The sequence below is a fragment of the Larimichthys crocea genome, chromosome XII (genome assembly GCF_000972845.2).
Source record: "Larimichthys crocea isolate SSNF chromosome XII, L_crocea_2.0, whole genome shotgun sequence".
In the NCBI taxonomy this organism is placed as follows: Eukaryota; Metazoa; Chordata; class Actinopteri; family Sciaenidae; genus Larimichthys; species Larimichthys crocea.
The window spans coordinates 4,950,236-4,972,567 of record NC_040022.1 but is presented as its reverse complement, the minus strand read 5'-3'; the positions used below and the strand labels follow the sequence as shown (position 1 = coordinate 4,972,567).

The 22,332-nt window shown below is 39.9% G+C and overlaps 2 protein-coding genes and 1 non-coding gene across 3 annotated transcripts; 1 reads left to right on the top strand and 2 right to left on the bottom strand.

Annotated features, from left to right (window-relative positions):
• Positions 1–573: 573 nt before the first annotated feature.
• On the bottom strand, positions 574–3,937 carry LOC109141894 (ADP-ribosylation factor-like protein 4D). Its single transcript, XM_019273950.2, has 3 exons — positions 3,736–3,937; positions 2,269–3,018; positions 574–1,624 (listed from the first exon to the last, which is right to left on the bottom strand). Exons 2-3 carry the CDS (start codon positions 2,710–2,712, stop codon positions 1,460–1,462), a joined length of 609 nt encoding a protein of 202 aa, XP_019129495.1. The 5' UTR covers positions 2,713–3,018; positions 3,736–3,937; the 3' UTR covers positions 574–1,459.
• Positions 3,938–11,825: 7,888 nt separating this feature from the next.
• trnae-uuc (transfer RNA glutamic acid (anticodon UUC)) lies at positions 11,826–11,897 on the top strand. The gene has a single exon. It is a non-coding gene; the product is annotated as a tRNA-Glu (tRNA).
• Positions 11,898–13,995: 2,098 nt separating this feature from the next.
• Positions 13,996–21,117, bottom strand: LOC109141892 (transmembrane protein 106B). The gene is made up of 8 exons (XM_019273948.2): positions 20,993–21,117; positions 18,907–19,059; positions 18,208–18,271; positions 17,431–17,584; positions 17,181–17,321; positions 16,491–16,534; positions 15,638–15,691; positions 13,996–14,796 (listed from the first exon to the last, which is right to left on the bottom strand). The coding sequence occupies exons 2-8, from the start codon at positions 19,055–19,057 to the stop codon at positions 14,676–14,678; spliced, it is 729 nt and encodes a 242-aa protein (XP_019129493.2). The 5' UTR covers positions 19,058–19,059; positions 20,993–21,117; the 3' UTR covers positions 13,996–14,675.
• Between the last annotated feature and the right edge of the window lie 1,215 nt (positions 21,118–22,332).

Sequence of the window (22,332 nt, the reverse complement as noted above, 5' to 3'; positions counted from 1 at the left end):
CATACACATTTGCTTGTTTTAAAGATGGGATCCAATGAGCTTGATCTGAGAGTCTCAGACAGGGTAGCAAAGCGAGAATATATTGAGATAGACTAACATGTTAGTTCTTGTCATTTCATGGAATTAGAAAAATACTGAGTAACCCCAACAAACCGTTAGATTAGGTAAGATGTTCATGTCAACATGTGCCCTACATGTAGAGTGAGTTAAAACGAAACTTTTGAATTTTGCAATCCAGGACTTGTTTTGATGCCACTGGGTTTCAACATATTGGACAGGTATCTTGTACAGCAGTAAACAGATGTGTGTAACAACCTACACGCATGAATCACTGATTCTGGCAGTGATTGTTTTCAGATAACAGGAGCAGCATAGTGTGGAGGATTGCTGACGCATTTAAAGACACGTTCAGACACATTTAAACACTCACTAGATCATTGGTTTGCACCTGTCAGGCATCATTATGTTTGCCCTTTTCCTCGTGTACTCTGACTTTGAGATTCCTACAACTCAAGACGAGTTCTCATAAATCATTATGAAATATACTTGCAATAAAGAGACGTGCTCCCAGAATTTAATGCCAAAGTTTCTCAATAATTTATTCATATGTTGACATTTTACAAAACAAAAATGTACACAATGTAAAAACAACTTCTTGTTTGAACTCACCAACCAACCAACCAACCCTGAAATACACCGAACTGAGACAAGCAAACAACTTTGGTGGAGAGTGAAAAACAATCTAAACTTGCATGGCTGGATTCAGCAGCCTGAGTGTGTCATGTTGGTGGCACATCTTAACTGTAGACCCAATGGCATAACTAACTGAACACTGGGCAGTTACTAAACTAGAATAATCAGAATAGTTTTCTTTTGATCAACAAAAGTGTTGTCTTAATATTCCCAAGCAGGTGTTTGGGTGAACATCATGCAACATAACGATTTAGAGTAAAGTGTGACATTTGAAACTTGGTGAAAGGAACAGGAACTATGCAAGGGTCAGGCCTGCAGGTTTCTGTTGGCACTACAGTTTGGACAAGTAGTGGTACAAAATCCTTCAATAATGGAGTGAGTGCATCAGTGAGCGTTCATCATATATTGCACAGGTTTTCCTCTGCTGTCCCCTCGGGAGCTCTATTGTCTCTCTGCAGAGCTCCTTAAAGAGAGGAGATAAGGAGAGGGAGGAGTGCTCAAGAGCAGAAACAATCCCGAAGGAAGCAGGTCTGCCCAAATGTCTAAAGGGTGAAGGGAGGTGGGAACATTTGGCACCGACTTCAGAGCCACAGTTTCAATTTGGTTGAAGACATCCCAATCTGTCTGAAGTGACTGACAGGTTTCCCTCCGGTTTCACCGACTGAAGTTCCAAAAGTGTCACAGACATATCTGCAGAGAACATCCTCAGACAAATAGTGGTTCAAAGAGTCATCTTGATCGCTAGCACTGCTTCCGTGCCACCGCCTCATCTCTTCTTTTTGCTGTGTCGCAGCATCTTCTTCCTCTTCAGGATCATCTCATAGAGTTTCTCCAGGCCGGGCTGCAGGCCCTGACCGTCCAGTGCCGAGCAGCCCTGCGTGTGGTGCAGTGTAGACGAGCTCAGCTCGTGGAGTGTCAGCACCTTCTCCACCTGAAACGCAGAAGAAAAATGTGGTCAACACCTGACACTCATTCCAGCAAATCTGAGCACATTAAGCCCTGAACTGGTTTCTATGACATAAACATGATCCAGGGAAAAGAACACATGTACAAGTTCATTTACATTTGGTTATCCCCCCCATCCGAGAAGACTACAGTCTGTTACCTGCGCTTTGCCTGGTAGTGTATCACTCAAAAACCAGTCAGTCAATCAAAAGAGGGGCTCATTAATATTAACGAGACAAACCACAACACAAAACGACATGTTCAAGTTAGAGCTCCAAGGAGGAGGGTGAAAGACGAGATGTAGACTACAAAGGTACTACCACAAATGCATCTTCTTATGGATGACTTCAAAATAAAAGACCGGAAAAGTGTAAAACATGGGGCCTTTAAATGTCAGCTTTGCAGTTGTAAATAATCTGTGTTTGGATGTATTTGCATTGATACTCCAAGAAGTAACCAGGTGTGTTGCACAGACCTACTTATGGATTGTTTGGCCTATAAAACCAAACAAAAGTCCAGATATTGATTCAACAGAGTCTATAGAGATCATCTTCAAATACTGTTTTATCTAAACTACAGTTCAAACCTCAACCATATTGCTGCCATATTTTCTGTGTGCGCAATAATCACCTCTGAAGCTGACATGGCTCCATCCAGGTCCTGTTTGTTTGCCAGAACCAGCACGGGCACCCCCTGGTTCTCCGCCGACCGTGTGATCCGGTGGAGCTCCACTTTGGCCTCCTCCATGCGCTCCGTCTCGGCCGCGTCCACCACAAACACCAGCCCGTCCGTCCTCCTGGTGTATGACTTCCACAGGGGCCTCAGTTTCTCCTGACCTCCCACGTCCCATACCTGGAACGCAGTGGTGTTGGTTTTGGAGTTCCCCATCTGCACCTTAATCCGCTCCATGTTGAAGCCTTTGGTGGGGATCGTCTCGACAAACTCCCGCAGCTTGAGTCTGTAGAGGAGGGAGGTTTTCCCCGCAGAGTCCAAACCGATCACCACTACGTGTAAAGACTGGAAGCTGGGGAGGAACGGGGTGGTGGGGGCAATTTCTGTTAGCTGGTTCCCCATGTTTAGATCCTGTGACGTGGAATAATCCCTCTAAAGATTTATGGGACGGTGTTATATCCTTTAGCGGGCCTTCCTTTTAAAGTCCAACTATCTCACTGTTTTCCTGTGTCCTTTGGAGCCAAATAAGTGTGTGAGTGTCTGTGTGTGTGTGTCTGGAGACTCTTTGAAGATGGCAGGAGGGACAGGGGGAGCAGGTTTGACTGGAGAGCAGTTCACACTCCTGGCCTCACTTCAAAGGTTGGTGCAGGAAAATAGAGAGGTGGAGGGGTGAGGAGGGGTAGACCACTGGCTGCAGTCACTGAGGACCTGAGAGAAAAGAGGAGAGGGGGAGGAAAACATGAGTCAGCTATTTTTTCTTTTTTTACACAAGAAACCTGGGCTGTCAGTAATTAGACGGGCTGTCTCACCGGGAAAAGGACAAAATGATACAGAACTGCTACATTTAGTGACCTTTCAAAATAAAACAGTTTCAATACAGGCTGCGGGTTTAATTAGTTTTAAGTGGTTAGTTACAGCGTCTGTGTGCAAAAAAAAAACAACCGTGTGTTGTAAACTGCTGCTAAGCTTTTGTCCCTCACGATGAATAGCTGCATTTGCACGGCAGAAGGCACAATCAGCAGCTGTAGTGTTCTCTGGTTTCTAGCTGTGTCGTGCACAGAACTGGAAAGACCACCGAGAGGTCCAAAAGACCGGAGAAGTCCTGCAGTGGCTGTCCCGGCTTTCGTTAACTAATGCTGGTTAGTAGTTAACCCAAACAGGCACTCCCGTTTGTATGAACAACGGCGTCAAACACGAGCAAAAAGAGATAATACGAAGAAATAACACATGCTTTTAAACATGTTTGATACATTTTAGTAAAAAAACATAAGTTAGTCTTGAGTTACCGAGTTAAAATTGAGTAAAGTATATTATCCTGTGGTGCGTTTAAGGACTTGGTGCCGTGAACGTATCCCCGCTCCAACAAAGTCAACACGCGCAGCATTTCTTTTACATTTTACGTGTGAAATAATTCATGTTTCTCACCCGCCAGCACCTACAAGCTGCTCAAATCAGCCAACATTGTGGCGACGCGATGAATTTCCAAATAATATCCAAGTTTTAAGGGTGAAATAAATCCAAACAGAGCTGCAGCGTGTGGCGCGGTGCTACCGTCCCGTTTGTCCGATGAACAGTGGCAGCAGCGGGGAGCAGACTGAGGAGAGAGGCTGCTGGAGCCGCCGGTAAAAACACTCCCAACCCCCCGCTGCTGACGTAACAGCAGCAGGAGGGACACCCAGTCAAAATGGAAGAGAAATAGTCCCTCATGATCACCGGTTTATCTCTGATATTGTTGTCATTTTATTCACTTTACACTTTATTTCACTTTGCATCTTTTCAGACGATTTATTTGAACATGCTTCAATATATGAATGTGCTTGTTAAATTTGGTTACTTGACCAAAGCTGGAAATGCATGTAAGAGTATCACATATTAAAGCAGCCATACTCAGTGCTATGTGCATTATATGTTATGGCTTAATATCATTATTACATAAGTAACATGTAAGTAGCATTTTAATATCACAGCTGGTCAACATGGGGCTTATTTGAACTGTTTTGCATCATATGTTTCAAGATGATTTTGGATGCAAATCAAAGCTGAAGAAAATGAAGTTGTTAAATAAATGTAGAAAATCAGTGTACTTTTTTATATTCTTAGTGGGAGAGGGTTCAAATGAAATATTAATGATGCTTAAGAAGAAGAGTGAAACGTCATCTTCCACCCCCCTCCCCACACCAATAGAGAGTCAAAGTGAAGCCAAACCCTCTCGGTTCTGTTTCTGAGGCGATGAAACCTCATTTAAAATCATTTGTAAACACCAAAACCAGAAACTGGTGAACACAATTTCCCACAAGCCCTATGCTTCTTCAGCTCACAGCAGGGCGTGTTCAAATGAAAGCAGCTGTAATGGCACAGGTTAGATCTCAGGCGCTCATCATGGGCCATCTATGACATAATGGGTCTTCTGTATTGATTTGCATGATAATCGCATACGTAGTTCTTTCCTTGATACCCGACCCTCATTATGATAACGATGTGGGTGTGTGTGAAAGTAGCGATGACCTATTGACTGGAGCCAGGCTGACTGACTGCCGGGTGACATCTGACATTAATGATGGAAGTGTTATGACGGGACAGAAAGAAAAACATCATCGGGACAGACACAGTTTATCTTTTCTTCTTTCTTTCCTTTTTTTTGTCAGTACAGTCCTGATTTGAATAAAATCATGCTGCCGTCAGATGATTTGATTTGATGTAATACTGATTATATCAGCATAATGGAAGCTTTAGACACACACACACACACACACACACACACACACACACACACACACAGGAGCGAGCTTGAATGAAAGATTTTATGCAGATTGTAAAATTGTCTTGTCACTCCAGCATCACAGGCCTCTAATTCTCCATTTCTTTCTCTCACCCATAATGTTTGGATGTCCTTTACAGTCAGCTGCACAGCTGCATATAATTTTAAATAAAAATGTAAGATCTCGTGGTAAAAAACAGACTATATTTCCAAGTAAGGTAGAAAAACGTATTACCTTGGTGTTGCCATTGGCACCAGAATCAGACAGTTACTAACAGGGGGCTTTATTACAATGACCAGTGGTGGAATTGTGACATTGTAGTAGTATTCAATTATAAGTGAATAAATGAGTATCTATAAGCTTTAGCATCGAAACATAGTTAAAGCACCAAAAGTACTCATGATGCAGAACACTGCAGAATAATGTGCACTGTATTTTTGGATTATATTTCTTGCATTAATGTGTGCAAACTGTGGGCTTAAAGTACTGTACAAATGTGTGCATCAGTCAAACTTTGGCATCAGTAGTCCTGTCACCCAGACTGAAGCCATGTTTTTTTGTGTTCTAGTAAAAATGTATTGTCTAATAATCGGTGTCTTTGAAAACTATTGTCATATGTTTGTAAAGTAGATACTCCTGAATAAAAAGAAAACATCTTTTACACTACAAATGAGTTCTTCCATCACACAGGCCACCATTCACTCCTTGCACAGGGTAGCAGCGCACTCTGTTGTCCGCAGAAGGAATGGCAGCCCTCATGGATGAACAGACAAACACACAACCAAATATCCGTAAAGTGAAAATATATGTTATTTATATATTTCTCTTACTTTATTCAGTTAAAAAAAGAGAAGTGGAGAGGATATCACTGGATAAACAATGGCACTAATAATGTAAGAGTTCTGTCAAATGCTGGGTGTCATTGATAGTTCTTGTTTAGGAAAGTTGCAGGTTTGCAGTTAAGGTGTAAATCTTTCCATCTTGGCTCTACACTGCAATTTATTGCAGATTTTGTCCTCCACAGTCCTCATTCTGTGTTATAATGACTTCACTGAATACATATCTGAGGGATAAAAAGGGATATTTCATGGCTAGTATGAGCATGTACATACTGTACGGGCATGTCAGTATTGTCAGTAGATACCCTTAATACATCCTTTTGTATATATGAGTCTGTTAAAGGTCCATTAGTTACTGTGTGGATTAGGCAAATAACATAAAAAGAAACACAGTGAGGTGAAACCATTGTTGGTGAGCCACAGGAGGTGGCAAACAACGATTTACTGTATCCACTCTACCTTTCTGTCTCTCTCTTACAGAAGCTGCCCAGGAGAGCGTTATGTTGCCTGGAAACTCCACTTAACAAGGTCAGAGGTAGGAGAGAGGTAAAGAGAGACTGACACCTCAGCCTTCACCAGTCCTCCACTGAGGCCACGACAGCTGCTTTCTCTCCAGTCTGGTGAGTAAACGCTCATTATTTCTTCCACATCACTGCATCACATGTTTTATCCAATGGTAACGGGCCTCACCTAAATACATTAGACATATGAAAGATATACCTAATGTAAAATATATTAGTGTGTTACATTATGTTTACTCAGACACCAAAGATCTTTTATTGAAGTTAGTAGACTTTAGACTGACTGTATGTGTCATATTTTCATGAAATGGTTTACAAAATAAAACACAAAATATTCTGGTCTACAGTTGATCAAATGCCTTTATTTCTATTAGAAATAGATTGGATTATTGATAAATCTTTACTTTGATTTCCACAGAAGGTTACAATCACATGGTTTATGAGTAATATACGCTGTAAAAATCATTAATGGATAAAAGTACCATGATTCACAACAAAATTACAAATAAAAATGTGAATTTATTCGAAGATTTGAACATTTATATAAAAGCCACATATTTAATATTTACAGATAATTTTTGTCTTTTTACATAAATTTGTATGTAATTTAAGAAAGTGGAAAACACACTGTACCAATTATAGAGTTATTGTAACTTGTCATTATTGGCACAATACTTAAAATAACCATTTTGTTGTTAATTCCAGGTAATGTCTGTAGTTTTACAGTTTTGTATACTTACATAAACATAAAATACAAAAAAACAAACAAAAAAACAACAACAACAGAAAACTTCCGTACAATTTAGAGATATTTTTCATAAATTTCTTTTTATGTAGTAGAATTTTTGTTAGAGACACAAAGGTCTGTGAATCTGACATAAGTTTTAGAATTTATCATTTCAAAATGTATGTGCCACATTCTGTGTCTGGTTTACATTCATCATAAACCCATGCAGGCTTAGCATTTACACACACGTTACAATAACAAAATTTAATAACCATCATCATATGAACAAAATAGATCCAAAAGGTATCCAGTGTGTGCCGGGTGAGAGGAGTGCATGGAGAGAAGGTAACAAAGGAAAGAGATCAGTAATCAGAGGAGATGGTAAGTGATGGCAGTGGTTGGGAGTTAAAGTGTATCAGGTAACTCTTTGGTCACATCAGATAGATATAATGAAGGCAGACATGGAGAAAGCAGGTGGATGTTTAAATATTCTTGTGGTGTCAGAACAAAATATCTTATTGTAATTGTGATGACGCACACTGCTAAATATTAACCAGGAACTTAACACCAGACTCAAAGTGTTTCACTGGCCTCTCTAGCTGACACTTTCACTGAAGTGTGGTCCAAAACCAAACCAGCGCAGGTGTGAACCAGATGGGTGTAGTTTCTATTCCATTTTTGATACAACATACAAAACGGCAAATACATCATGATCACTTGAATATCATCATGTGCTAACAACATCATCAACACTCTAATTAACACATATTTCACACGATGACACTGCCAATACTTACAAGCTGTGAAAAGATTTAAAGCAATACTTTGACATTTTGGAAGACCGGAAACAGGTACAATTTGTTTATATTTAGGTTTAAAGGTCCAATGTGTGCGATTTACAGAATCTTATATGTATAACTATGTTTTTGGGACTGTATGATCACAATAAGAATTGTTATTTTAGAATGATCCTTTTATATCTACAGATGCAGAAGGTCTTCTTTCATGGAGTCCACCATACTGAAATACATTTATTTACAGTAGCCCAAAAGGGACAAAACAAACACTGGCTTTAGTGGATACAATCTGCAACTACACCACTAGATGCCATTAAATCCTACACACTACTCCTTTAAAACACAGCATTTAAGATTTTCTTGCCTTTGTTAAACAGAGATTTTTCTGAGGACTTGGTAGAGACCAAAGCAGTGCTGAAGGAGAGGGTGGCTCTTTACACACTTTACAAAGTCAGATCATTCCACATTGAATATTGATTTAATGTTTATGTCTCCTGTAGCTGCTCGACATCAGGATGTCAGCTATGCACTGGGAGGCCAGGCGGCGTCAGAGTGCTCTGGACCGCAGGATGGCCAGAGACAAACAGCAGGTAAATTAAACATGTTGTGACAGCTCTTGACAAGGAGGCTGCTAAGTTGTGACTGATACTTAATTACAATTAGAGGTAATTTGCCCGTACTTAGATTTATTGTATTTTTAAATGTATATAAATGTCTATTTGTTGGAAATGTATGTTAAATTAATATTAATATTACTCTCCTGTAAGACTTTCCAATAATCTTATAATGCAGTGCCACCACAGGCAAATATTTGCATCAATGAAGATGTTTTGATGTATTTGCAGGAGTGATGTACTTACTGGTTTGAGTGAGAGTGAAATAACTGAAAAAAATGTGACAGTCTGTCAGTGACATTAAGTCAAGATTGTCCACAGTGAACCTAAGAATCTAAAACCATTTCTTTCAAAACTAGACTGTGTTGACCGTGATCCAGCAGTCTGTCTGGTCTACTTTATTATTGAACAACAGCGGGGTTGACTGGAAACTGATCAGGGACATGTGACACCCCAGCATGGGGTCAAACTTGTTTCCTGTGTGAATCTGACGGCTTGTATCCTGTTGCTGATTTCCAGGATGCATTCAGACATAAAATTGTTTTAGTTCAGTTTCATGGTTACCTGTTTTTATTTTGTAAGACCTGAAGTTATTTAAGTAACTTTGACTTTAAATAAATAGATACCCGTTGAAAAAAACTTATAGGCAGGTTAGTACAAAAATAGAACCCTACATTTTTAATGAAATCAAAATGCATCCAAAATGTCAGATTGTTACAACAAGAAGGGAATAAATCTGAGATGTAAGAGAAATTAAAGGTATCCTATCCTAGTTTTTGACCACTAGTAGTGCTATAGAGCAATGTTTTATGCATGGGCAGCATGCATGTAGGCAGCATGATACCATTCTTGATGCTGGTATCACAGTACTCCACTGATCGATAGTTGCTGGTAGTAAAACACAAAAAATGGATAGCAATAAACCAACAGAGGAAAGAGCAATAAACACTGATGTTATAATGTAGCCGTGTAGGATAAAAATATGTTGTATTATGTGAACTGATAATGCCATCATGTCAGGACACAGATTTCAGTGATGTTTTGTAATTAAGTAAAGTAGAGATGAATTAGTCTCTATTAGTTATTTATTTATTTGGCCATAAAGCTTGGCATATTCTTGTAACTTTGCTTGTTTATGTGTATTTGATGATTTCAGTTTCTCTTTTTATAGCTGCTGCAGACGGGTTCTGAGACCAACCACAGTACAACTGAATCAAACACAACACAAGAGCAAACAGGTATCAGTCTTAATATTTTCTTTGTGGATTACAACCCTCTCCACTCATCCTACTGTTTTACAGTAGTTGATCCTGCTGTGTTTTAAAAGAAGTATATCTGAAACATCACTTCACAAGGCTCCTGTAAGTTCAGGTTATTAGAGCTCCAAGTTTATGGGCTGTTCAGTCTTCATCAGCTATCATCTGATGATTGAGCCTTTGGGGGCAAAAACTGATATTTCTGTGACTTCCTCTCCTGTCCGATTATTATTGATACAAGAGAATGACACAGAGAATGATGAAGAGCAAATATCTGCATATAAATGTAGATAATAACTACAAAAAGGAAATAAAAAGCTTTCTAGATCACATTTCGACCAATGTGTTCCGACTCTTTTGGTCTCCATGTGAACTGTTGCAACCAAAGCCTGCTCAAATAAGATCGGTAAACTACTCAGGCTAGATATGGAAACAAGAAAGTTTCTGGTGCCAAAATCTCAGTCTGTCACCTGCATTCATATGCAGATATCTGTTTACGGAGGTTAGGTTGACACAAATACTGACTTCTATTAGCGAACATTTGACTTGCTGACAGGTTTATTATTAAAACTTTTAGGTACTGCATGTTAAATGATTTGTTTTCAGCTTGTTTGTCTGTCTTCAAGTGGCCAAAAAATAAATGTATCTAGCTTTAAATAAATTTAAAAAAACATTGTAAACATGCCCTCATCTGCTACCACGTTAACAGTGGGAATGATACTGTATCTGCTCATGACAAACTGTATCCCAACATAGAGGGAGACCATTCTGTCCCTGAGAAACAGCTGTTTACATTTAATCGTCCACTGAGTCATGTCCAAACATGACTACTGTACAGCTGTTCACACACAAGCACCCCATACTCTGATCATGCTGCTTCTACACACACACGGAACAATGGTGTCATTGACGCCTCTGTCACCACTACATGAATATCTTTGTGATCTTCGAAAGTCTGTAACACTCGAGTGGTCAGACACAGAACACACACAGCACAACATTTACATACAACACCTCAATGTAAACGATGTACACACACACACACAGACGAGCCACAGCCAGGGCCCAGCTACAAATGATTAATTCATGACTATGCTTAAATGTAGGGTAATTGACTATGGAGAAATCCAATGCCATGACTGGCTGGAATCGTGTTGCGCGGCTCGATCCAAACAGTGAAATACTGGCACATTAAAACAGGCAACTGTTCTCAAGAAAGAGAAGGGCAACTTTAAAGTTGCTGTCAGAGGAAATAAGGAAGTACAGAGGAAGTAAGAAAGCACAGCTCAGCCTGAAAACAGGACACCAGGACAGATCTTCTTTGTCAAGTTTGAGAAAATGTCTCAATTGACTTTGCAAGAGTAATCACTGAGTCACTGGTCTTCTTGGTTTCTAGAGACCTGAGCTCCATGTGGCACCCAATGCGCATTTACATCTGTATTTACATGTTTCCTGTTCCAGAGAAGCTGTCCAGACACAATTCCCATGTTGAAATGAGGCCCACACTCTCTTGCAAGTCCCCCAGCTAATTAGTCCAATAGCATATTACTGAAGATTTTATTTGTGTTAGTTTAAACAACTATGTCAACCACTGTTCTTCTCATTCTTCACTATCAGAACCTCAGGAGAAGTTCATTGCATCAATTTTTGTGTTTACCTAACCTGTCAAATTTCAAACCCAGCATCGTTTTTCCAAGTCTTACTTCCCTACTTTAGTTTATTAATTAACTAACCCTGATCACACACACATGCATATCCACACTATCCACACAACACAATACAAACAACAGCAGGTCAGCCGTCACGGTCTACAGTGTTCTCATTAGAGGGAGGTCTGCTGAAGGATTCATGAAGGGCCACACAAGCTGCTCCACACATGCTGTGTGTCTCAGATGTCAGCAGCCACAGATTTACTGGTTTCCTGGAAATGATTGATGAGTGCAAAGTGAAACTGTATAGCCACCCATCATTTGATACTTCACCCTAGGTGGCAGCGTTAAGGTCCCATATGGTCTAGCGGTTAGGATTCCTGGTTTTCACCCAGGCGGCCCGGGTTCAACTCCCGGTATGGGAAGGTTACTTATGGGAATGTTTATGTGCATTGTTGACATCATACAAAACATTACACAAATTGCATAACATCCCGAGCAGGACTCACAGACAAGTTGTTCTTACATACGTTCCATGAAATCAAATATCGTAGTCCCTGCAAGCTGCCTGACAACCTCGTAACTCTTTAAGAATTCACTCCTCTCATCCTAGAGCCAAGCTATGGCTTTATGAACCACATTATACACTGCCATCATCTAGTGTTATAAAAGACCTATTAATGCAGCATTAACCTAATAAATATTTGCTAAACGTGCCTTATTTTCATGTCATTTCCAGCTGAAGGTCAGTGTCCCCACTGCAAGGGTGACCTGAAGACCTCTGCCCACCACAGTACCAAGATCCCGAACAGATACTCTGTAAGTATCAGTACTGTGTCATGTTAATAATTTTACCCTGCTCTCTGTGACTGATAAAGCTTCACCTGTCTTTGGGGAGAACAAGTTACTTGTAAAGTTGCACATAGAGGAATAATGCCTGTTTATCTTACAGTCCTTACAGTACAAACAGCAGTGGTGAGGAAGTGTCACTGACGAGTGACAGCACTGTTCTCCGATAACCTCACTGGATTACTGGACCGACGGCAACTCTGAATTTGGTTTTGTGTGAGATTGTCTCTAAGTTAACAGGATGAATGTGACTTCAAACTGTGTGCATCACTGCCACCCGCCGACATGACAGTGCATTTTAAATATAAGATGGTTTTCAAAAATATAAACAAATAAAAAGGTTTTGAGTTCATATGTGTTTACTGCCTTTGCTGTGAAAGCCTTAACCACAGCCATTGTTTTCAGAACAACAGCAAATCTACCAAGCGAAGGCAAGGAGAGCACTAATCATCAAAGCAAACAAGAAGGCAGTGTTAACTCAGGTGAGAGAATCTGTCCATGGGGCAACTATTAGTGGTGCACTCCACAAATCAGGGCCTTTGTGGTATAGCGAGGAAAGCCGTTTGGAGGGGCATTGTTTGGAGAGGACACAACGAACATGCAGAAGAAGCAACTCTGGTCAGATGAGACCAACTTCACTTTTTGTCCCTGGTGCAGAACGGTATGTGTGGCAGAAATCCAACACTGCACAACATCCCCACAGTGAAAACACAGCGGTGACAGCATCACGCTAATCAGCAGATACAAGAAAACTGGTCAGGTGTGAGGGCAAGGCTAGATGGATGGAGACAAATACAGAGCAATTCTTTCAGTCTGAAAGTGAAGGTTTACCTTCCTGCAGGGTGACACTAGAGCCAGACACCGCAACACTGTAATGGTTTAAGAATGTTAAGTCTCAGACCAGCTCCAGACCAGGACCTTAATACAACTGAGAATCTGTAGCGAGAATTAAAAATGACTGTTCAAAGATGGTCTCAATCCAGTTTGCTTGAGCCATTATGTCAAGACAAATATGCAAAAATCATAGTCACTAAGATGTGTAAGGCTTGTAGAGAATTATGTATTTTGCTCTTTCAAAGCACTGTACATGGTGTGTTAACCAAATGGCCCAATAAAATCTGTTTGGACTTTGGTTTGGTCTCAGTTGGCTCACATTCTTCTCTATAACTCCCACACAACCTTAGAATAATGTGTTGGCTCAGCAGGACTTCAGACAGGCCAAGCTCGAACATTAAAGGGACTCCTTTTACTCGTGACGGTCAGTTTACTTGTCATGAAGAGCTTATTGAGAACAGAATTCCTGCAGCATGCAGAAGACATTTCCAGTTTCTAGTGAGGATGGGGACAGATGGTTGTGTTGACTGGCTCGGGTTTGGTCTCCACCAACTCCCGACAGCAGTCTGGGGCTTTAGGTGCTAAATGTTAACCAGTTAGTCAGTAACTTTGTCAGTCTGCTGTTTGGTGCTGGGCAGGTCGTGTACAAATGTCTGCCTGCTGCAGCTGGAAACAATGCTGACAAAACTTTGTGGTTAGGACCAAAACAATGGGCTAAAAGACACTAAATAGCCAAGTGTGAGAGTTGGTGATAATTGCCTGTTGTTTGTACCAACACCTTTAACATCTGATAAATCATTTACATTGTTTATGTAAAAATATAAGTGCTGCTTTAAAATGTGTGTTTTAGCATTTTATTGACGACTGTGGACAATCATGTTGATACCCTGAAGGTATACGGCATATATTGTGATTAGAAGTTACAAGGCACAAAAATAAAATAAAATAAAAAGTTTCATATAGTCCATAATTTCAGTTGTTTGGATTTCTACCATACAAAAAAAGTTACTGTGCAATTTTTCACTTGGAGACTACTATTAGACACATCTACTGTAGTTCAGCTCCGTTCAGCTCATTAAAAATTACAAAATATAGCTGATGCACTTACACTTACTGAATAGTGATTTGCAACACAAACAATCACAACATTTTCACGACTTTCAGCTGAAATCAGAACATATTCAGGTCCACGGGTGGAATTTCTGCTCCAACTTCAGTCTCCTCACTGCTTTAAAGTTGGCTTTGGCCTCTTAACATCATCCACTCAGCCTCAAAATTTTCTCTGGGCTTTCCTCCTCTGTGCAATTTTATCTGTAAAACTGTACAGATGTCAGTTGGGGTGGCGAGAGTGGTGCATTTGAATCCATCCTTCTTCCATTCATTCATTCGTTAAGATGTAGGACAGGGTTTAAAAAGTCAATTCTTCATCTAGACAATTCAGATTCATCAGATATGATAGGGTGAGATATTAAAAAAAAAAAAAAAAACATTCCAGGCACAAATATTCCACTCTGAGTTTATCAGGGGGGTGGGGGTTGCATACTGTGTGGTACGGTGGTGTTTGCTCCACAGTCGATGTACTCGTACGACTCCAGTGAGAGCTGCTCATAGTGGACCAGGTAGTACACTGTCATAGTCATCCTGCAGTAACAAGACAAAACATAAGCGTTACAGGAGTGCACAGCCACGTTTACACTGCACAGAATGGATCTGCCTAACTTCTTTGGTTTTTCTTGAAATCTGCAACACTTTCCACACTGCTCCTGAATGTTTCATGGAGTAACACTGTTAATCGTTGTAGTATAATCAAATAGAGCAAACACAGTGAAGTTTTTTTTCCCACATCCAATCTGAAGCATGTGCCTGAAGCACTGTGGAGAATTGTTTAATCTGTTCACTAAGAGTCATGTGATTTCTGGGTTCACAGCACATACTAGGCCAGAAGTCAACACAGATTCTGTAGATGGTTATTCTGTCCTCTGGCATTAGTCGGAGCACAGTGAAACCATCTTTAGATTATCACTGAATAACTTTGGTTTAAAGATTCAAGCAGAGATGTCAACACAAATGAAAACGCAAGGAATATTCATACTTTGTTTTCAAGTGTTTTGATTTCATAGAAAAGCTTTTTTGGACATTTCTTATGTCATTTATGGTTTAAATGCTTGAAGGTCAATGAAGTTCCCCTACACTCAGAGATCCATAAAGTGACCAGTATACTAGAAGAATAAGTTTTTTGTATGTTGGTATGAGAATTTTTCATACAATACAACTTTATTTAGAAATATGCATGATGAGCTCGATTTAAAATAAAATATTCCCGCAGGGACTCTTCACACAGAGCTACAAGATTTGGTAGTAATGCAGAAACTACATTTTAGTCGTGCAAACTCATAAACAAATGTGCAGTTACTCAAATTACAAACACAAAAAACTATTACACAAATCAAAGACACATTCCTGATCACATGAAAATACTTACTGTAGGTGCAGATACAGAATGTGGACAGGATAGGAAGGTGTCTTACAGTAGTTACTGCAGAGAGACAGAGTGATAAGAAATGGCTCATGAGAGGAAGTCTAATTTTTATACCATAATAAAAACAATACAATGACAATACATGCTTTGAACTGAGTTTACACAAACATAATGTGTCCCAGAAACACAAAGTGAACTCTGTAACCAGGCTTGCTAGTATAACAGGTTGTGCCACTGTGCAGTGTGCATGTAATTCAAAACCAACAGCTCATCTGATCTTGTACACAAAGCATTTTTATCACATTTTTTAAATAAGCTTTGCTTTTCCTATAATTAGTTTCGGCCTGATTCGTCGTCGTGTGTTCATGCACGTAGTGACAATGGTGGATCCATCCAGGATTAGTGAAGTAAGGTAAGTAAGTAATATAACAAGATAAAATGAACGCTCAAAATGCTATAACCGTGGCTCCAAATGGAAAAAAACAGGAAGAGAAGTGCGGCTCAAGAATTCCCCTTTTCCACGTGATGAGCTCTGGTGTCATTGAGGATTCAACAACAGTAAAAAATAACAAATAATCTTCTGTCCTGATAGTGGTACTTGTTGTTTTCTGAAGTGGTACTTGGTATAAAAAGTTAGAGAAACACTGGTTTAGTCAGTTAGCAGAATGGTACCGTCAAATTCTACCGGGCCTGTATGCGCTGCGTTACGTGTGCGGCATGACCACCAGAGCTATACGTGGCCGTTCTAGTCAATGTTTCAAAACTCGTCCAGTTTCTCTGCGATTTAAAGTTTACTGACAGACACAGCTTTAGTTGTACTATCACGACCATACAGCAAGTAACAGTGGTTGCTCACCTCAGTCCAGAGTCTGTCAGCTTGACGGGGGTCACAAAGGAGTACTGGAAGGAAGAAAAGAGGCAGGTGTAACTCATAACCATTCCTCACTTCAAAGGTTCTCACTGCTCACAGATTACATTCATCAATATGACAATGAGAGAATTTCTCAAACTATATTTATTTTTACACTTATTTTACAAAATAAGTGTGCAAGTAGCTGACATCATGACATTTGCATGGCAGCCAAGGCTCTCTAATCACAATTACATAGAATTGTATGTAGAAAAAAAAAAAGTAAAAAAAGTATTGTAGAATAAGTAGGATGTAGATTTCTGAGCTGCTCGCCCGACCAGTCAACCACAACAAGCTATTGCAACACAACCATTTTGCATGCATAACATGGTGTTGGCTATAGAGTTGCACGATACCCATGGTACCCACGGTACCCCGCGGTGCCAAATCGTAATGGTTCCTACTATACTAGAAATTCTACTGTGGATTACTATACTACTGGTGCAAGTTTCTGCTACATGGCGGCCGCCTCTACACTCCTGCCAGCTTCTCACTGCATGCTACTCCCTTGTAAACAAACCAACATGGCAACTAGAGCAACCGAACTACACAGCTGCTAAATGATTGGCTATTGGTATCGTGACATCTCTAGTTGGCTAAGGTACTTTCTGTTCATGTGAAGCTGCCATGTCTCACCATTGTTGTAGACAGAGGTTTGATGGTGGTGACGTTCTTAATCAGCACTGTTCCCACCACCGTGTGAAAATTCAGGGCCTGCACTGTCAGGTTGTAGGCCTGCACTGTCGCAAAGTTCTGGTTGGTGATGTTCAGGACGTTCTACAAGGAAACACACATAAAACAATCAAAATGATGTCAATCTATCCGTCCACACCTTTCACATTTCATTTTTCATAAACCAAAAAGTCTTCTCTCCCTCTCTACCCACCGTGATGTTGATCTGGACATCGTCGTCAATGAAGTAAACTAAGGACGATTTGACGCTGACTGGAGAGAGGAGGACAGAGCGAGGAAACAGGAAGAACAACACCAGGGAGCTGAACAGGAGGCACACACCAACAGACACAGCGACATACAGCTTCCTGAGAGAGGAGGAAACAGATCAGGTCATTAGCCACTCTTCTTCTGCATGTGACTGGAGAATAAGCACCAGCAGCCGTGACATCAGCACAAACCAAAAACATTGTTTCCCTCTGATGATGTCAGATGTGATGGAAGCAGAAACGTCTAATATATGAATGAGTCTAATACGGGCTGAATGATTCTATACGGGTATAAATTTTCTGCATTGGAAAGAAGTTGGCCTACACAGGTTTGCAAAAGCTCCGCTGTTTAATTAGGAAGCAAGTTAGTGTGAGAGCTAACTGCAGCAGTCTGTTTGTCCTCATGTAAGAAAATAAAGAATATTTAATCCTGCCTGTGTGACGCCCATGTTATAACAGGATATTTACCATTGTGCCGCTCGGTTATGAAGTACTGACACGTGCATGTGAATTACTTTGACATTCCTGGACTTCAAGCCCACGTTGTGCAGAAAGATGTTTCAGCATACTGCTGGTGTTTCTTACTTGAAATGATTTTCTAGACATTTATTAGCACTGAATTCAGTCTAGCCTCCATCAGTGTAGGCGCATGAATTTGATGTTACAGTAATGCGCAATCATCACGAAAAAAGGAACCGTGAAAAAAAGGAACTCTTTCTTACGTGTGTCTGGGTTTCAGCCTCTGGTCATTACAGGGGATGACAGCCACCAGCTCGCTCTGCTGCCCTGTGACACAGATGGAACATGGATTCATATCAAATATGGCAACAACACCAAAACATAAGTAGGAGCATGTTTGATCACTGTATAAATCTGTGACTAAATGTTGGCATGTGTAAAGTGCTTTCAGTGGTTAGTAGACTATAAAAGTTTTTTATAATAGTTCAAGTGCCAGACAGAGGTACATTTTTAATAGCAGCTGACACGCTGGTTTTAATTTTGCCTCATGCATTCTCATGCATGAGTCTTCTTTGCCAAGATCCCAGTCTCCAAATGTTATATTCTTTAAGGCACTAAAAGAACAGACACAGGTTTTGCAGGTTTTGGAGATGGCGGTAAAATAAACTATAGTTCAGGCAGAGTTTAACTGACGGTTTTCATTTTCAGTCTATCTATTTACCATCAATAGTCGGATATTTTGAAAAGCTACTAAGCGTGGACGTAGCTCACATTAGAAATTGATCTGATAAGAGCCAATGTGGTGTGATGAACAGATTTCACACATCAATGTCTCTACAAACTATCTCAATAATAGTTGGCTGATGCTCTAAGACATAATGACTATCTCAATAATAGTTGGCTGATGCTCTAAGACATAATGTGTGTGTGTGTGTGTGTGTGTGTGTGTGTGTGTGTGTTACCTCTGGGCATACGTCCAGTGCCCTTGCAGGAGGGACAGTCCACAGTGTCTCCTGAGCTGCGCCTCCTGTTGGAGCCCCCCTTCTTGTTGTCATCCTTTGAAATTATAGACTGGTTGTCGTCCTGCCCACTGTGGCTGGAAACAGCCCCCATACCTGAAGAAACACAAACAGTTAGACACCTCTTCACCCTTTTAACTGGCAACCTGGCTTTGTTTTAAGGTCAAATTGTGAACCTATCCCTTAATGTCCTCATGTTCTTGGAGTGTGACAGCAGTCACATATGGGTCTAACTAACTTCTGGTGATGCGGTGTGCAGTGCAGTCACTAAAACTAAAAGAGGAACTGTGTGCGTCTGCGCGTGGAGAAAGTGTGGTGTGAAAATAGAGAAGGAAAGCAGGAGGAGGGCATTAAGTTCTACAGTTGTGTTTCACATAAATAGAATAGTGCAGACCACATAAAACACCTGCAAGAACAAACAGTGACAGCTTTCAGCTTTAAAGAAACAATCCAATTACATTAGGGCTTAATGTTATGCATAATTTACAGTGTGGTAATGTTGATTGACGGGTAGGTGTCGTTACAAGTGGCTTGTTTGAGCAACCAGATGTCATTAGGCCTACCTCAAGTCCAGAGCCACCCCACTCTGAGCTCTAAAACAGCCTATCACGCACGGTGTATGCGTGACGCATACACCTGAGTCTTTAATAATAACTCTTTTACAGTGTATAAACATAATCGTTAAATCACTTGATTTAAAAAATCTTTATAAATGGATTAATTTGCATAAATAACCTTCATATTAGGATGTTAAAAGGTTATTTACTTAAATAAATAAACAAGGCGGTTTGCCTACTCCGTCTTTAAAAGATTTTCTGAAAAGTACATTTTAAAATGTTTAAAAAGGCTTCGTTGCCAAGCCAAGGACGCTGTGCAAGCACGTTGTGATGAGCTGCGTCCAACAGCTTTCCAAATAAACAGGATTTTTACAAGAAACTCTCGTCTCTTAATCTAGTCCAAGTTAACCTCACAATGGTCACGTGTACAGGAAACACACCAGATTAAAAAATACCAATCTGTACACTACCTGCCCAGTAGCACACAGCAGAAATAGTAACAGTTCAAGATGAAATGGTGAACAGCAGCTAAAGAGCCAGTGGAGACCAAATAAAAGCTAAAAGAAGAGTGATGTTGGACTCAACTGTCAATTGTAAAGGACTTTTTTAAAAATAAATTGGTAAATTGCCATCCTGCAGGATGCCCTGGAATGAGTGCTTAATGTTTCTGAGCTTCTACTGTAGCGGAAGAGCGATATCTGGGCGAAGCCTTCCCAGAAACATTAATGTACACAAAGACAGCTGATGAGTTCAGAGATTGCCTTTCGAGGACTTTTCCAACCAAACGTGACTACAAACAGATGTCATACACTGTGGATAACGTAGGCTGAGCTGATGAAATATAAAAATAAAAAACCTTTTCTGCAATATCACATTACATTTTTGACTTGACGTGCAATACAGGAGCTGTCACACAATAAAATGTACATTGCTTTATGCTGAGGAAAGTGATAAAACATGGTTAATTATTTGACATGATGGAGAAGTGTTATGTAAAATGTGGCACAACACAACAGATGAATATGTTACCACTACTCTTCACAGTTTTATAGCAGTACACACATTTATATCTGTTTTAAATTATTAAAAAATAATCTATTTCATAATTTAAAACAATTAGTCCAGGGACACACACACACACACACACACACACACACACACACACACACACACACGGAGTCTTAACTACGCACTTTATTTTTTCACGGACACTCCCTCCTCTAACACACTTCACGCACAGAGTGTGAGAGTTTAAAGACAAACTCAGGTAAATGTGAGCACCTGTAGCACAGGTGTGTTGCTGTCAACAGCAACGTTCCTCACAGACTACCACGGAGTCTCGTCTGTAACATTAGCGCTCTTACAGCGCAGCAAACACATCGCAACAAGCTGTCTTAAACATGTCGCACTTTCATTTCCCGCACACTCCCGCCTGTTTCTCACTCGCTATATCTTATCTGCGTGTTTCTCACCTGGACAGACAGCTTTTACTTTAAGGTGTTGACAGCGTCTTCATCCCCGGTCCTGCTGAGGGTCAGCCATGTCTTCTTCTTGTTGACTCCGCACCGTCACACGAGCACGGGACCACACAGACACTTCCTGTTACAACTTTCAAAGTAAAACTTTCATAATATTACTTTATATCTTTATATGTGGTATACAGGTTATGTACAATGAAGAACAAAAAGCAAGAAATGTCATCATTCAGTGGTAATTTTTAGTAGTTCCCTCTTAACTACTATTCAAAATGTGGATGTAGTATTATTTTTCTGGATTTAATTTTAGCAACCACCACTAACACTCATGTTATGTAGGTAAGCTGTGTCAGTGTAATTATTCTAAATAATTTGTTTATATCTTTTTGAATATGTTTTTACATCTGCAAAAAGATATGCATCTGATTGAATCACATTTGGTAAATCACTAATAACGACAACAAGGAGTAGAGGGCGAGCACAGATCCCTGTGGAACTCCAGAGGTTTAGAAATGGCACCATGGCGTACCTCTTGTTTCCTATTATGTAATAAGTCCTGCATCCAGTCTGAAACTGTTGTTAGTGCAACAGGATTTTAATATGGACACGAGTCATATATACTGTATATTTAATCGACTATCCAAAGCTGCTGCTCACTTATCAAGAACCAGGAACTGTATGAAGCAGAAGTGCAGTGGATCTCTAGTTAAACATATATAACATGTATGTCCTGATTAGATTTCCAGTTGTCTTACATACTACATATTGTATGTCAGACTAATGATGTTTCCTTTTTTGATAATTCTACTAATAATAATTATATAATACATTATAATAATATATAATATACAATCACACAAGCCAGTTCCTTCCTCTGACTGTTTTGAGTAGTTGTGTTTTGAGTTGTATATATTAGGGGTGTTGTGATATACTGTAATTGATGATAATCATGACATTTAAAACTTCAGTATTGATATCATGTCAATAATACACATATAGTATGATAACATTATGTATATAAATCATTTTTGTATCACAGTCTGTGTTAACGGCACATTGCCTGATGCCATTCTACTTTTATTTTGAATACAAAATAAAAAAAGTCTTACTTCCGGTACTATCTGGGTTATTTCTGGAAGCTTAGCTCAGCTGTTATTCAGCATTTTTGCTTTTTGTTTGTTTGTTTGTCTTCTGTCTGAACTGAACCCATGTTGGAAAGTGCCTTGTACGTATGACTAGATATATTATCAGCAATGAACAGTTAATATCATTAGGCACCTAAAAACTACCATCCTAATGTTACCATAACTGGAAAAAAAATAGAAAATGAAACAGAA

Coding starts and splice junctions, on each gene's coding strand:
- LOC109141894 (XM_019273950.2), bottom strand. CDS start 2,712: ATGGGGAACCAGCTAACAGAAATTGCCCCCACCACCCCGTTCCTCCCC. Junction 1,625..2,268: donor GAGCCATGTCAGCTTCAGAG/GTGATTATTGCG, acceptor TCTGCGTTTCAG/GTGGAGAAGGTGCTGACACT.
- LOC109141892 (XM_019273948.2), bottom strand. CDS start 19,057: ATGGGGGCTGTTTCCAGCCACAGTGGGCAGGACGACAACCAGTCTATA. Junction 15,692..16,490: donor CTGACAGACTCTGGACTGAG/GTGAGCAACCAC, acceptor GTCTCTCTGCAG/TAACTACTGTAAGACACCTT. Junction 14,797..15,637: donor ATTCTGTATCTGCACCTACA/GTAAGTATTTTC, acceptor TTGTTACTGCAG/GATGACTATGACAGTGTACT.